We start from the raw sequence: 15,267 nt of genomic DNA on the forward strand, positions 1-15,267 counted from the left end.
AACTATTGGTAGGTCTAGTTTTAATTAAGATTCAATGCATGCTGTTAGATAAATATACACGAACAGAAAAAAATCATCGTCGTCATCATTGGCGTCTGTTAACTAGCGTTTATTTACGATAATCTGAGTAAATTCTATCGATTTTTTTTATTCTTAACACATGTTCCTAGGGACCCTGTATTTTTTCAAGAACCCCCACCCCTTTAAAAATATGAGGCTAAAAGGGGGCAAATATAGGTGTTGTAATTAAAATTGATAGAAATAATTACAATTGAAATCTTTCATCTGAATTTTATTATTCAATCAGTTCCTGTTGGTATTCTGTTTTAAGAGTTTTATTTTTTACAGAATAGATTAATCTTCAAGCGATTAGGAGTGGTAGGATATGAAATTGGGCAAGGACCTAAATTTAAACTGAGCCAGCTCACCTGACCCAAAGGGCCATGTGAGCTATTCCCATCACTTGGCGTCCGTCGTTGTTAACAATTTTTCAAAACTCATCTTCTCTGATCCTTCTTGACCAATTAGAACCAAAGTTGGTATGAATGCTCCTTTGGGTGTTCTGCATAGAAATGATGTGGGAATTTTTGAACCGCCGAAAAACATGTCAGTCGTTACTATATATAGAACATGTGGGTCGAACGGAAGTTTTTTTGTATATATTTCGAAAGCCATTTGGTTCGAGTCGGGTAAAGTATTTAGCATTTTTAGAAATATCAGTGGTAAATTTTTCATGTAAATCTATTAAGCCATATTGGCGTTATTGCCCTTTTTCGACGCTGAACATTTCGCTATTTCTAAAATTATTACTTTCAACAAATTTCTTCTCAGAATCTACTTGACAGATTGTTCTTTAAGAACAAAAACATTGCCGCTTTTACAAAAAAATTGTTGCTTATCGAGCGAGGTGAGCGATTCAGGCTCTTTGGAGCCTCTAGTTTTTTTTCTGGTCCGACTTTAAAATTTAGATTCCTCATAAAAATCCCTACCTTTGGTATTTAATCATATTTCAGATATCTTTTACAGTTGTAGTGTTTAAGGGGCCAAAGTGGACCACGGTCAAACATTCAACTTTATTTCTGGTCCAATTTTGAATCTATTTAATTGGATTCAATGTGAAAATTTCTGCCTGCATTTTCTTTCAGATTCGAGTATAATGGATCAAAGATAGAGGCTTTCATAAGAACACTTGAAGCAGAGCTTTTTATAACTTATATTGAATTTCAAATTTTGTGTTATATTGTTTCGATAGCAGTTTTTGTGTTTTTATTGAACCGTTAGCCCTTATGTTTGTATGATTGTGCCAAAATATGTTTTGTCCACACTTAACCCAATTGAACATAGTTAACTTGTGGTTGTATGATACTTTGACGAAGGTCCTTACTTCTGGATACATTGTGTTGATTTTCTTTATTTTTCATATAAAAATAATATTCGTTGCCGAGAAAAAGCCGATTAACAATTTATTAAATGAGTATACTGACATGCAGTTCTATAAAATGATCAAAATTACGTATTTCTTTTTCAGTAAAATGACGATGCAGGTAAAAGAAGAAAGAATCGACACTGAATACCATAAAGCTGGGCAATATGTGGCAGGGTTACAAACACAGCCACCAAATCAACAGGTGGATCAACATAATCAAGTACATACAGTCTTTCCTGTACATAGTGCATATCCGGTACAAAACGGTCTTCCACAACAAAACACGAGCATACAAGTTCCTAATAACACACAGTCTACTAAACCAGACGATGCCGTTTCCGAGAATCAGGTTGATTTCTCTAGTGTTAAGGGAATTTTCGGTTGGACTTCCATAGATGGCGTAGACATTCCTTACATTTTCCGGAAAGAAAAAATGTTCGTTTCTGTAAGAATAGTAGAACAAAAGTTATTAAGTAAATACCCTAATTCATATCCCGACGATTTAGGAAAGCACCAGCCATTAACTAGTTTCTTCATTACAGTGAATGAATGTAAACTTCTGAACGAGATTAATCAAGTTCATTGTGGTGGTGAATTCGGAGCAAAACTGTTCTCTAGTAAAGATCTAATTGTGCTTTTATCAGACTTTGTTGAATTTTACAATTTAGTGAAAAAGACATTTCCAGAAACCGCCAAAAAGAATGCAGAGGATGGTAAAATAGCAGAGAATGAATCGCAATCTCAGTGTGGCTGGCTTCAGGTGAATAACACTGTCACACCTTATGTTAGGCGAGGTGATGATAAGTTTGTGCCGTTGTCAGTTATGAAATATGCGGCTGCTTTAAATATTCCTGGAGCGGGTGTCCTACCGTCTGTAGAGGAATGCGACTTACTGAACAAGGCATGTAAAATTGCCGGTTTCAATTTTTCTTTCTCAAAAACAACTCGAATAATATCCCTGAATGAAATTACCAACAGCTGTAAGATCAAAATTATGGAGCTGCCAATGGAAAATCCTCTTCAGCATGCACAATACATAGAACTGGCTACTGATAACAACAACCGAGAGGACTCCGCTAACAAACAACCGACCTTCGAGCCACCACAGAAACGGGATCAGAATTTCTCAAAATCGCCTAGCCATGAAATAGTACAACCATCATATCATCCTCAAATGCATCCATCCTTTATGGATCCCCGAATGATTTTTTCATACAACAGACACCCTTTCAATATGTATGCCATGCAGTTTGGGCCACCAAATGTCACCGTTAACCGACCAGGGCATCATTCCTATCCACCTGGAATGAGACCACCACATGGGTATATGAATGGTCAAATGAATTATATTCAACAAGGAAGTAGAGCAACCACTCCCGAACACCGACCAAGCCAGTCGCCTGTACGTTCTCCTAGTAACAGTAGTGCTAGCTCAACACCCCAGCCAAAGTCACCGGGTAGATTGACTTCTCCAAACCAATATCAATCAATGAGACCGCAAATTTCACCTGGGTCTTTTTCATCAATGCCTCCTAACAGACCACCTAACAGTATGGCACTTGGCCAAGGGCCACCAGGTCATATGATGTACCCAAATCCAATGGCAAATTATATGCAAAATCGGCCCAACTTTATGCAACAGAATATGCGTCCTCCAATGCGGCCTAATATAACCAACAGTAATCTGATGCCGAGACAAGCTAATAGTGTAAGAACATCGACTAACATGAATGTTAGACCTAGCATGCAAATGCAAAGAATGCAGCACAAGTCACCTGTGGATAAACATGCACCTCGACCACCTCCGTCTATGTCTGGACCTCACCAGGGACCCATGAATGCTCTTCAGTCAATGGTATCACACCAAAACGACAATATTTCGCAAGGTGTGACGCAAAATGTACAGCGCAATATACCTGGCGAGCATGTGCGAAACAATCCGAGTCATCCTTCACAACTAAATGGTGTCGCTAGTAACCAAAACATGAATCATAGGCAGGACCCAAATAATGGATCTCATGAACGTCAATCGAATGGACCAGCGATGACTGGAATCCAGCGAGTACCTCAGCAGGAGGAAGCGACTATTAGCGAACACAAAGTACCAGAAAAGTGCGTTAATCAGACACTTGTTGATAGTATCAAGGGAGTATGGCTTGGTGGTAAAAGTATTTCATGTATGCATTTAAGTAACCCAGGAAGGTCAGGGAAATTCTGTTTAGTTGAAGCCGTATGTAAACTGTATTTTAGTGGTTGTAGTGTGAACGAATTCCTCTATGCTTTAATGAATGTACTAAAAGTTCCATTATTGACATGCACGGACGACGAGGAGAAAGCGTTCATTCATTACTATAGTTTGCCAGTCACAGTGTTAAAATGTAATAAAATGATCGACTTCGATGATTTGGACAAATTTTTCCCTCAGTTATCATATGTGTTCAAAGAAAAGACTGGCAGCAGCGCTCCAGATAAGCCACAGTCTCAACCAAGAGAAACTTCACCGGACAAAACTGTCGAACCAGCACCGGCAATGCCAATGACTATTAGTGAAATGCAATCAAACAAACGACCAAGTAACTCACTGCAAATTGGACCGCCAGCAAAGACAAGTAAAAGACTGGAAGATACTGTCCAGAGACTTATGAATCAGCATCAGGGTGCGTCAGGTATGTGAATTTCAGAAATATTCTATATTGAAGCCCCACCATACAGTCATCAGTGGTGTTTTTTTAGTTTTTAGATTAACTATAAAAGGGAAATTAATTTATTTTAATATGGAAGTGCATTTATGCCGTAGAAACATTATTTCAGTAATTCGATTTGAATACTAGTAGTTGGACATTACATTAAATACTTAAAATGGCATTTACTAAAAAAAGAGATGATATACTTTGTCCATTGATACATGAAGGACCATCTAGAGATTATCCTATTTACGAGGCTATGGTGAAATTTGAAGGCAGGATCTATTAGTGTCCTTATATATTTTTGTACGTTCAAAAATAATTTCAAAGACTGAACCAATATTTTCTCCTACCCCTAAAAATCAAATGGTTGCTCCCCTATTCAAATGTAACATGTGACTGTAATAGTTCTAGTTGTAATATACACTTTACTTGTCCAAATTTCCTAAATTGGAAGGTTGCATGGTCAGAGAAATTTGTGCAATCACCCGAGCCTCCTGCACTCTGATGTTTCTTTGTGTATTTAAAATTAATGTATGTTTTTTATCATTAAAGGTTCGTCAGAGTCAGAGAAGCAGAGTTCTGGGGCCATTATCATCTTGGATGATTAAAAGTTGACCAGTTGTTTATTCATTGAGGAACAATAGTGCTATTTTATTTTTTTTTTTTTGGTATTAATTTTCTGTGTTGGATATGTTATTAGTTATCAGTATTATATTGACTTTTTGTGGTCGGTACTTTAATGTGGATTAAGTGGATTAGTCAAGTGAAAGAAGTGGATTTTAAAAAAAAATCTTACTCAGTAATGTAAATGTTTTCATAATGTACATATTATTTTTTTTTTTTCACTACAGCGAAATAGCTGCGAGTTTGAGAATGTCATGTTTTGTTTACAGTATCAATAATATAGCTTTAAATTTCAAATTGTTAAAAATATGGTTAGTTTGCATTTTTCTATATTCTTGAAGTAGCAATGATTTACGAACCTTATCGAACTTAGCTTACGTTGGCTAAAAATAATATTAAAAAAAAGACCAATTATTAAGTCGTTTTTTTAAATATTTTTCTCAACAAAACCAATACAAATACATTCACTAGCTTGTTTTAAAGTTCAGAAAAAAACCTTTTTTTTACGTGTTATAAGTTTGATTTCCGATTTTCAAATGAATTCTGTCTTTAATTCAATAGTGTTTTTTTTGTGCCTCCAAATTGTTTAAAAAGGCATGTATCGTAGTGCTTTTGTTTCTAATTATTATCTCAGTAAGTAGAATTAAGCTGCAAAGTTTATGTTAATTTTGTATATTTTATTGTATTGTGATTTTCGTTTCAAGTAGGAGAGTTTTTTTTGTCAACAGGAAACAATATACGACTGTTTAGTATTGGTTGTCTTTAACTTGTGTTACACATTGTATATTTAATCGTATATATCCCAACCCTCAAAATATTCTACTTAAAGGCTTGTACTTAATTATTTGGTAAGGAAGCAATCATATGACCTTTAGTATGTGGTTATGATAAAATCTTTTGATCTTGGATTCTTTTTCTTGTTCATTCTGACTTCTTTTGCAATTTTCTGCCCAAAGCCAAAATATTGTGACCTACTGCTTAAATGTTTCACCCTGAACTATGATTATAGTTTTATAATTTACCCACCTCCTCCTCCACACAAGTCCGAAGATTGCTCTTCTTTTTACATATTTTGACGTAAAAGTTGTATTTTTGTTGCCCAACTTCGTAGTTAAATTTGGTTATTATTATATAAAATTATTGACATTTATCAGAATCTCAAGTGATCATTGTACATATGTTCATTGTGTTATTTATGACAGATAAATTCAGGGCATTGTGTAAACCAACACAATCAAACTTGTGTTCTTTTTAGAATCTGTCTTTTTTATCAATCATTTGAAATTGTCATGACTAAACATTTCATTTTACAATCTTATTTTTATTATTCTTCCTTTAAGTCTATGTTTCATAACTCAGTAATATCACATGACCAAAAGCCCAACAATTAACACTATGAAATTGATAGTAAAATGTTAAATACTTATATTCAAATAAGACAAAAAAGGAAGTCAAATTGATATCAAATTCCTTCCGGTTCCGGGAATACGTTGGTATTGGTATTCATTCATATAGTATGCATGTATATGTGACTATATGTATATTTTTTTAATATCTTCAGACTTTATGAAGCGAGAACAAGTTATAACTTTTCATATTATATTACGTTATTTTTGAATGATGGATATTATTGTTCAGTATCTGTACACCAGTTTATGGTTTATTGGTATTTTGTGTAGTTAGTAGTCCTGACAACATAAGACTTCATAGTTGCACGACGTCTATTCCCGTTGCGTATGTTGACATCCAAATGTCGTACAACATCGAAATTTATTATTTTTTAGGACTAGTTTAGATAGCTGTAATGAGATATCGTTTAGTTTGATAAGATGTGAAAGCCTTTTTGCATTTGACTTTCCTCGCTTTTCAATTTTAAATTACGGTATTGCATTTTATGTTACCTGGGTAGAAAGTATATTACCTCACCATTTTAAATGTTCCCTTTGCTGTAATATAACTTATTAATGATTACTCCCTAAGACATGTTGAAATCGTTGGTTATACCCCTTAGAGGGTATAATTGATTAATTGATTGAAACTTTGTGGAATGTAAGATAACCACATGGGAATGTGCATACTGTCAGGAATTAATGTTTGGACAAAAATTGTAGAAATGACGGCTGTTGAACTTCGGTGTATTTCAGCAGAACTTGGTCTCATGCGTTGTCCGCAACTCCTCGTCAACGACTTGCATGATTGTTCTGGAACTTAATGGTGTGTTAGATTGCCATATTGGGATGTGTATATTGACAGGAATTTATGTTTTGGCAAAAATTATAGAAATGACGGCTGTTTAACAGGTGTTTTTCAACAGAACTTGGTCTCATGTATTGTTCTTTTTTCTTCTCAGCAACTTGCTGGATTATAATGAAACTCAATTGAGTGTAAAATTACCATGTGGAGGTGTGCATATTGTCAGGAATTTATGTTTAAAGTAAACTTGCAGTCATATACTGTTATCTACGAAACAAGATAGTACTGATTTCGGTTTGGAGTTGGGTGTTTTAGAAATGTCAGCAAAATTGTGTGTCAAAAGTGCTTAAACTATTCCCATAAAAGTTGTGTTCAGTATAAATCGTGTATCCACATTGGTCCCCAAATGTACAGGGTTGAACAGGCTGCGGTAAGGAGCAATATTTAGATTGTTCTATCACTGTTTTGACATGGAGTATTGATTATTTTTATCTAGACAGCATTTATTTGTTTTAAAGGTTGTGATTTGATGATAGTTTGTACAGTACAGATTATGAGTATAGGTTAAAAAAAACCATATCACTAATGGACAGAATAAGAATGATGATAATTAATCTTTAAAGGGGAAGTCGCAATTTGTTGTTGACAGTATTTGAAGCGTTATTTTTCTATCTTTTTCGCTATTGGATGTTATGCACTTCAAGGTTGTAGTTGTTTTTCAGAAAGGCATTGAAAAAGAAATTCTGAAATCTTTAATAAAGCATGATAAAGAATGTGATTTTAGAAATATTATCAATAATGTCTTGTATTAATGATTAAGATCCAAATATGTTTTTTTTCTATTTATTTGATTTATCCTTCTCAGTTAAAAAAACTCGATTCGGAAACCTATTGAAATATATTCTTGTCATTTCCTGAATATGTAACCCCATATAATGGTTCGTTTATATCATGAATTGGTGAACGATAGCCACGTTAAAAAAAGAAACTAAATACAAGTACATTTGTATGTAATTCCTTTTTTACCTTTTAAACGTGGCTATCGTTCTCAAATTCATTATTCTTACTGACGTTTAATTTGAGCCACTTCTCAACATAGATTATTTTTATTTGTCCCTTATGTCAGTAGGCTAGATAAAGTAACTCGCATTGCTAGTTGAGTTATTATTTAATAGCAAAGCTCAAACAAAAATGTTGAAGGTATAATTTTGAGTTCCAAGAATAAGAAATTTGTAAAATGATGTAGCTTTGCCTGTACAGAAGGTGCTTTAGTTAGAGATATTGTTTACTATGCTTTTAATTTGGGCATTCACTGAGTTACTGCTGAATTCACAAACATGATGGTCATGTAAAAACAGCAAAAATTGTTATTTTTATTACTATGTTTATGAAAATAAAATATAAAACTTATTTTGTTTTACGTTTTGTTGACTTTGATGGTGCACACTAGAAATGAAGAAAATACAGTGAAGTTGTTACCAGTCAGCTTGCTTGATACCAGATTTAACACAGGATGCAAGACCTCTTTACACGTGTTCTACAGTCAATTAACACACGACATCTTAACGTTTTCATGTGTATTCCTGGTTCATTTTTGTTTGTTTATTTATTTATGTTGTAAAATAAAAAAAACAACTTATTAACGATTTGAACTTGAAAAAAAACATTTGTTACTGCATCACTCTATTTAGCGCTTGATTTAGTTTTGAAAAAAAGAAACGCAATAGATAATAATGCTAGCGTTATTTTTTTTTTCAATTGATAGAACAAGAGCATTCTGGCTGTCTTGTACAACTGAATTCACGTGGTATAGGAATCCAGACCGACTCAAAGAATTTTGAAATTAAGGTTCTGCTAAAGTTAATATCTAGGACATTCCTTAATGAATTTTTTTCATTCATAGTTATAATAATACATTAAATTAAGCACTGAAACATGACTAAATGCATCTTTATATGTATATGACACACAAGCACATGTCAAACTTAGCAACATATGTTTTATAACTTCTATATAACATTAATAACCAAAATGTAAACAACATACTTTAGAATAAATATATAGTTGTCAGAAACGAGACTTGAAGTCTGAAATTCATGTAGTTCTGTTTCTAATGTATAATGCAGTGCAAACAATATCCATTTTTGGTGCGAATTTCAGAAAAAATCTGTTGACCCTTCTTGGAGTTATGGTTATTGAAAGTGCCATTATTGACATTTTTATAAGTTTTTGCTTATTATTTAGAAAACAAAAGCAGACTGATCATAATTATAATATATTGATAGAATATTCAGTGTTTTAATATCTATTTTTGGTGCAAATTTCAGAAAAATCTTGTGACACTTGGAATTATGGTCCCAGAAAGTGTCGTTTTGACCATTTTCTCTATTTTCACCTGTTGTTAACAAAACAGCAGATTGGTGATTAATGTAAATTTGAAAAAACACATATGTAAAAGTATGTAAAGATCTATGATTGGTATAAAGTTGAGAAAAATCTGTTGATTACATTTTTAATGCTTTTTTTTCTCTAAAGGTGTTTTTTAAGTTTTAAAATTTTTAAAGCTATTAAACCAGTCGAGCTATTCAGGCTCTTGGGAGCCTCTTGTTCTTTTAGTAGATTTAAAAGGTGTGTTCTCGAACAGATTGTCACTTTAAGAGAAAGATTAATCAAGAAAACCAAGATTCTAGCGTAAATCAATGGAATTTCACCAAGGGATAAATACTAGACATCACAAAGAACATACATGTAATAAATAAACAAAATAACACGAACAAAGAAGCCCAAGTGAATGAGCAACTCGGACTTCACTAAAAAAACTGGGAGCGTGCACCGGTATAGTAAGCGTCCTATTCTTTTCTTGACACGCCCGCCGTGTTACTCATAAAGTCAAGTCTGGGGTAGACGAAAGAGGAAATGAAAACTATTACAGTGTTCACAAACCGAGGATACACCATAACGATAAATGAGTGCACGATTACGACCATAAAACTTCTGTAGTGATTACTTCAATCTTGTAGCAACGTAACCCAGTTGTAAGAAGTCTAGCACGGTGCCAACGGACAAGCTATGGCATAATAGGCGAGTACCGAACAAGGGAGTTCGATGTTTTTAATTCACCTACCTAATACACGGCTTTATGATATATCTTTGGAAAGGTCTTTAATCGTACTTTCAGAATTGCTTGGTCGTAAAAATGGGAAGCGGTCACACTGAGTATTTCAAAATCAAATAGCATTTAAATAAAAACGTCGTCTAAAAGGCAACCACATTTTAAAATTATATCAAAATTGTTTTTTTAATCATTTTAAATCTCTTTATTCATTTTTAATTTCACCTTCTAGAAATTCTTTAAAATTTAAGAAAAACGCGTAATTTTGTAAAAAATCTAATTTTTTGGGGGTTTCCTTATTAAACAACCGGAAATTTTTTTCTTGCCTTATAAACATAAAAAAAATTTATGTTTTTGTCACAAGAACATATTTATCAAGTTTTGTAAACAGAAAATCGTGGTTTATTCACCCCTTTATTGCTTGAAATGCTGTTTTTTAAAAACGCAAAAGCGCGGGAAAAGGTATTAAATCGTTTACTTTTAAGTATTACAATCGAAGCAACTTATAGCAAAGGACCAAACAAGAACTGGTCATGCAAACAATTACATCAATAAAATGGAGGTGGATTGGACACACGTTGAAAAAAGAAGTACAAATGTAACACGCTACGCCCTAGAGTGGAACCCTCAAGGCAACAGAAAATGAGGTAGACCAAAAAAATACATTGAGTCGAGATTTGAATACAGAAGCCCAGAAGTTTGGAAAGACCTGGGGGAGAAATTAAAGTGCAGGCAAAAGATAGGGGGAGATGGAAAGCCACAGTGGTCGCCCTATGTCCCCCATGGGATGAAGTGGTCGCCCTGTGTCCCGCATGGGATGAAGTGGTCGCCCTATGTCCCCCATGGGATGAAGTGGTCGCCCTGTGTCCCCCATGGGATGAAGCCGATTAAGTCTGGTAAGTCAAGTCAATTAAAGAAACTTGTTTATTATATCCAACGAAAAGTTGCGAATCTTTGATGTTTTGGTCCGTTCAAATATCTGTCCGTACGTCCGTACCTGTGTCCATGCGTCCGCCATAACTTCTTGTAGCTTAGGAAATGTCTCCGCTTTTTACCGATATACTTCAAACTTAAATGAATGATTAGTAGCAATAATATCTAAGACGTTTTTTACATACATCAGTCAATGGGCACTGTTTTATTTGGGTAAATACATGTACAGGATTGAATTTTTCTAAAGTGTGTAAATGTTCGCGCGTTGGCTATAGTGAGAGTGCTCGCTAAATTTCTTTAAATTGTTCCCCTTTTAGTTAGACTAACATATATACAACTATACGAATATCTTTATCGGAAGCTAAACAAACGCAAGAAAAAAGATCGAGGGCCACTGGCAACCTCAGTAGGCAGAATAAAGCATGTCGTGCAGGGTATGCATTCAACAGGACTGAAACTCGATCATGATACGCAAATATAATGTCTTTTTAAGGAATATTTTAATTTACAGAATGAATAAAACAAGGCCGGAATAAACACGAAAATCAATCTGGAAAATAGTTTCATTGCAATTTATTTTAAAGGCTTGTAAAATGTTAATTCGCATCACTGATCTTCATTAAGTGAATAAATAGCTAAATGTATTTGAAATAGGATTCAAAGCGACTTACGAAAGTTCTAATAGCTAATTTTGATAAGAAATCTAAAGTAATATAATGTTTTTGTGCTGTTTTAAGGGGGTCGACATTAATGTCGATGCATATGATTATTTATTGTTTAATATTGTTTTTATCACGATTTTCTTCTTTTTATGACAATGTTTTATCTTGCTATTAAGAAGAAAAATAATTCAACATTAACAATTTCAAAATATATTGGATTGAATCTCTCTGCATAATTACAAGCTTTTCGACATGTCTTAAATTTTTGATCTCGCGAGATTTTTAAGAAACGTGACCACGGGAAACTTTTACTACCAATCAAATCTAGCTATGATGACTTTTCTGTCAATATACACCAAAATTAGCCGTGTGTTAGGTAGGTGCATTAAAAACCTTAACGGGAGGCCCTTTTTCAAATTGGCGCTCGCCTATAACGTACGAGTAAGTGAACAATGAAATAGAACACAGTTATCTTTCTTAGACTGAACTCGGCCTATGTTTATGTAAATCAGTTGGGTACTATGTTTATATACAGTAAGACTAAAGCAATAAATTGAATCATCCCACCTTGCCATTTAATCTTAAAGTAAGTATAGTATGGTACTTTTAGTTTTAAGACATGCTCCTGTGGGGTCAGGCTTGCAAATTTGTAATTTCTGTAATGCATACTGAACTTTGTTCACAAACGAGCATTTTCTTGATTTCTGGACAATAAGTTGAGTTGGTCTCTTTGATATTGTAACACAAAGTGCCATTCCACAAAACAAAAGTAATAGTAAGCCAATGGTTTTTGAAAAGTAAACCGATGAAAAAATATCCATATTATGACACGAACCGCCACCGATAGTATGTAAAGACTTGTTTAGTTACAGGTGATTTCTTTATCCTTGTAGTTCTAACATGCATAACCGTGTATTATAATGTTTAATTAATATATAATTACATTAAATCATTACATAGGTAAATACATGAATGGGACTCACTAAGTATAAACCAATATAGTTTCATTAATTAACCTCATTCTTTCTTACATATTTCGTACAATTTTGCTTTGTAAGAAATTACATTAACATATTTCATTTAGAGAAAAAGAAAATTTTGATTTCTACTGATGTATTTTGTAATTTCCTTAATGTGCATTTAAACATCTTGCTAATAAGTTGGCTAACTAGGTGTCTTAAGTTACAAAGTCTAAGATGACAGCGAAAAAACAACTAAAGAGGCCCAGATTTTTAAACTCTTTGAAAATACAATACGATGTTTGATAAGTCTTGTCGGTAGATACTACTTTTAAAGTGTATGATATGTACTTCTATTACTCAACATTTTGTTGGTATGGACCGTCTTAGTGACATATGGCAAATACCAACTGTTCTAATTTTCTAATATATATTTATATATGTATATATTTGTTTTATCGTTTTACCTTTTGATTTCTTATTAAATTAATGCAACGGTAATTATTGTAAGAATAAATAATTTAGTACAGATGTTACAAATGTTACAAAGACTAAATACCGATTATGTTATGTATGTAAGTAACGGGATTTAGTCCTACTTTATAATAACCTTATTCTAGGCAATTATAAATCGAACAAACTACAGACATGAAACTAACAAATCATTTATGTTACTCTTATCAAATGAATACTGGTGCGTAAACCAAAGAGACGTGAATAAACATTAGAATATTCATGTTAATGCTTTGTCTCTATAATTATTGGAAAATCATAACTTCATATAAGTATTCTGTGTATATTTGCTCTTTTTTGTTCATGTCTTTGTGATTTTTGCGTTTTCGTTGATTCCAAAAAGTTTTCTGTGCCACACCAGAAATATTAAACATGAAGAATTCAAACTTTTAAAAACGAATTTTAACTTAAAATTGTGATAGAGATCATGTTATATTTATTTTTATATTTAATACAAAAAGACCATGATAAGAATCATCACATAATGACAAAGAACCTTCACACCAAGATAAACTAGCATTACATTACAAGTGCCATCACATTATGGCAAGTACCGTCACACCATGATAAAGTATTATCACATAATGGCAAAGTACCATCACACCATGATAAAGTATCATCACATTATGACAAGTACCACCACACCATGATAAAGTATCATCACATGATGACAAAGTACCATCATACCATGATAAATTAGCATTACATTACAAGTGCCATCACATTATGGCAAGTACCGTCACACCATGATAAAGTATTATCACATAATGGCAAAGTACCATCACACCATGATAAAGTATCATCACATTATGACAAGTACCACCGCACCATGATAAAGTATCATCTCATTATAACAAATACCACCACACCATGATAAAGTATCATCACATGATGACAAAGTACCATCATACCATGATAAACTAGCATTACATTACAAGTACCATCACATTATGGCAAGTACCATCACACCAAGATAAAGTATCATCACATAATGACAAAGCACCACCGCAACATAACAAAGGACAAAGTAACACCACAACGTGATATGATAACATAATTGACAATGTACCACCGATACAAAACACGAAAAAGACTAAGAATGGTGGTTTTTTTACCACAACATTAATCCAGATTCAAAATTGTTTTAGCTTTTTCGTGTATTTTTTTTTTGTCTTGTTTTTTGTCATAATCCAAGTTGGTTATTTAATTTCATTTGTTTATTTCACACTAATTTTTTGTTTGTATTTTTTTGTCATTTTAAACGCTTTGAAGAACAATCTTTTTTGTCCTTTCAAAAATAAGGATTTCTTCATATATATTACTTTACGGAGAGCTACTGTAGCCATATCTACTGGTCAACAGTTGATTTAACAGAAGTCATATTGATAAAAATAATCCGATCAGACCTCCACATTAATACTAGTAAGATAATACCATATGTCATATTACCCCAAACGAGTAATTTATCATTTGATTTTACTAGCGAATGATCAAAAAAATTCTTGACTATGTGGTCAACTTTTAAATATATGTAACTGAAGTTGGAAAATATAATTATGTTGTTATTTCCTGTAATTAAATATATATGACCAGCAAACAAACAAAAGATTAACATAATGAATGGAATTAGAAAGGGAAACAACACAGTACTCACAGGTTTCCGAAAATAAATAACTCATAAAGATGATGGTTATGAGTCATGAACATCTAGTTACTGAGAAAAATTATTTAATTAATCATGTGACTGTAATTAGTCGGAATGTTAGGATACATTAAGTAATTGTGTCTGCAATTAAAGAGGCATCAAGTGATTATATCGTCTACGAAAACCCGTAGTTCTACGTTTCAAATCATGACAGGAGACAGTTTCAAATAAAGCGACTGCCTGCTTGATTTAGACTTGCCACAAGTCCCTATCTTTATATTAAAGAGTATATGAAAAAGTTTATTGATTGCATGTATCCTTCTGATAGCAAATGTACTAATTATTACAGAAATTAGTGGTGGTATCAGATAGGTTAATTACAGAGATTTTCTGTGTCATATATATATATATATATATATATATATATATATATATATATATATATATATATATATGTATATGATAACGAGAGACTTGTAGCAAATCTATGCTTGATTGTTCAAGACGTATTTT

General features: G+C 33.1%; 1 protein-coding gene across 5 annotated transcripts in view; it reads left to right on the forward strand.

Moving 5' to 3' along the window:
• LOC148622318 (uncharacterized) overlaps positions 1–8,340 on the forward strand; it is a 28,678-nt gene extending 20,338 nt beyond the window's left edge. For all 5 annotated transcript variants that reach the window (XM_088572136.1, XM_088572138.1, XM_088572134.1 and 2 more), the window contains 2 exons: positions 1,529–4,092; positions 4,666–8,340. In XM_088572136.1, coding sequence (XP_088428262.1) covers positions 1,533–4,092; positions 4,666–4,721 — 2,616 coding nt within the window. In that variant the 5' untranslated portion in view covers positions 1,529–1,532 and the 3' untranslated portion in view covers positions 4,722–8,340. The remainder of the gene's footprint in view (positions 1–1,528; positions 4,093–4,665) is intronic.
• Positions 8,341–15,267: the final 6,927 nt, after the last annotated feature.

This window comes from Perna viridis, chromosome 3, assembly GCF_037379345.1.
Source record: "Perna viridis isolate PV_CMFRI_1.1 ecotype Kerala chromosome 3, ASM3737934v1, whole genome shotgun sequence".
NCBI classification, from domain to species: domain Eukaryota; kingdom Metazoa; phylum Mollusca; class Bivalvia; order Mytilida; family Mytilidae; genus Perna; species Perna viridis.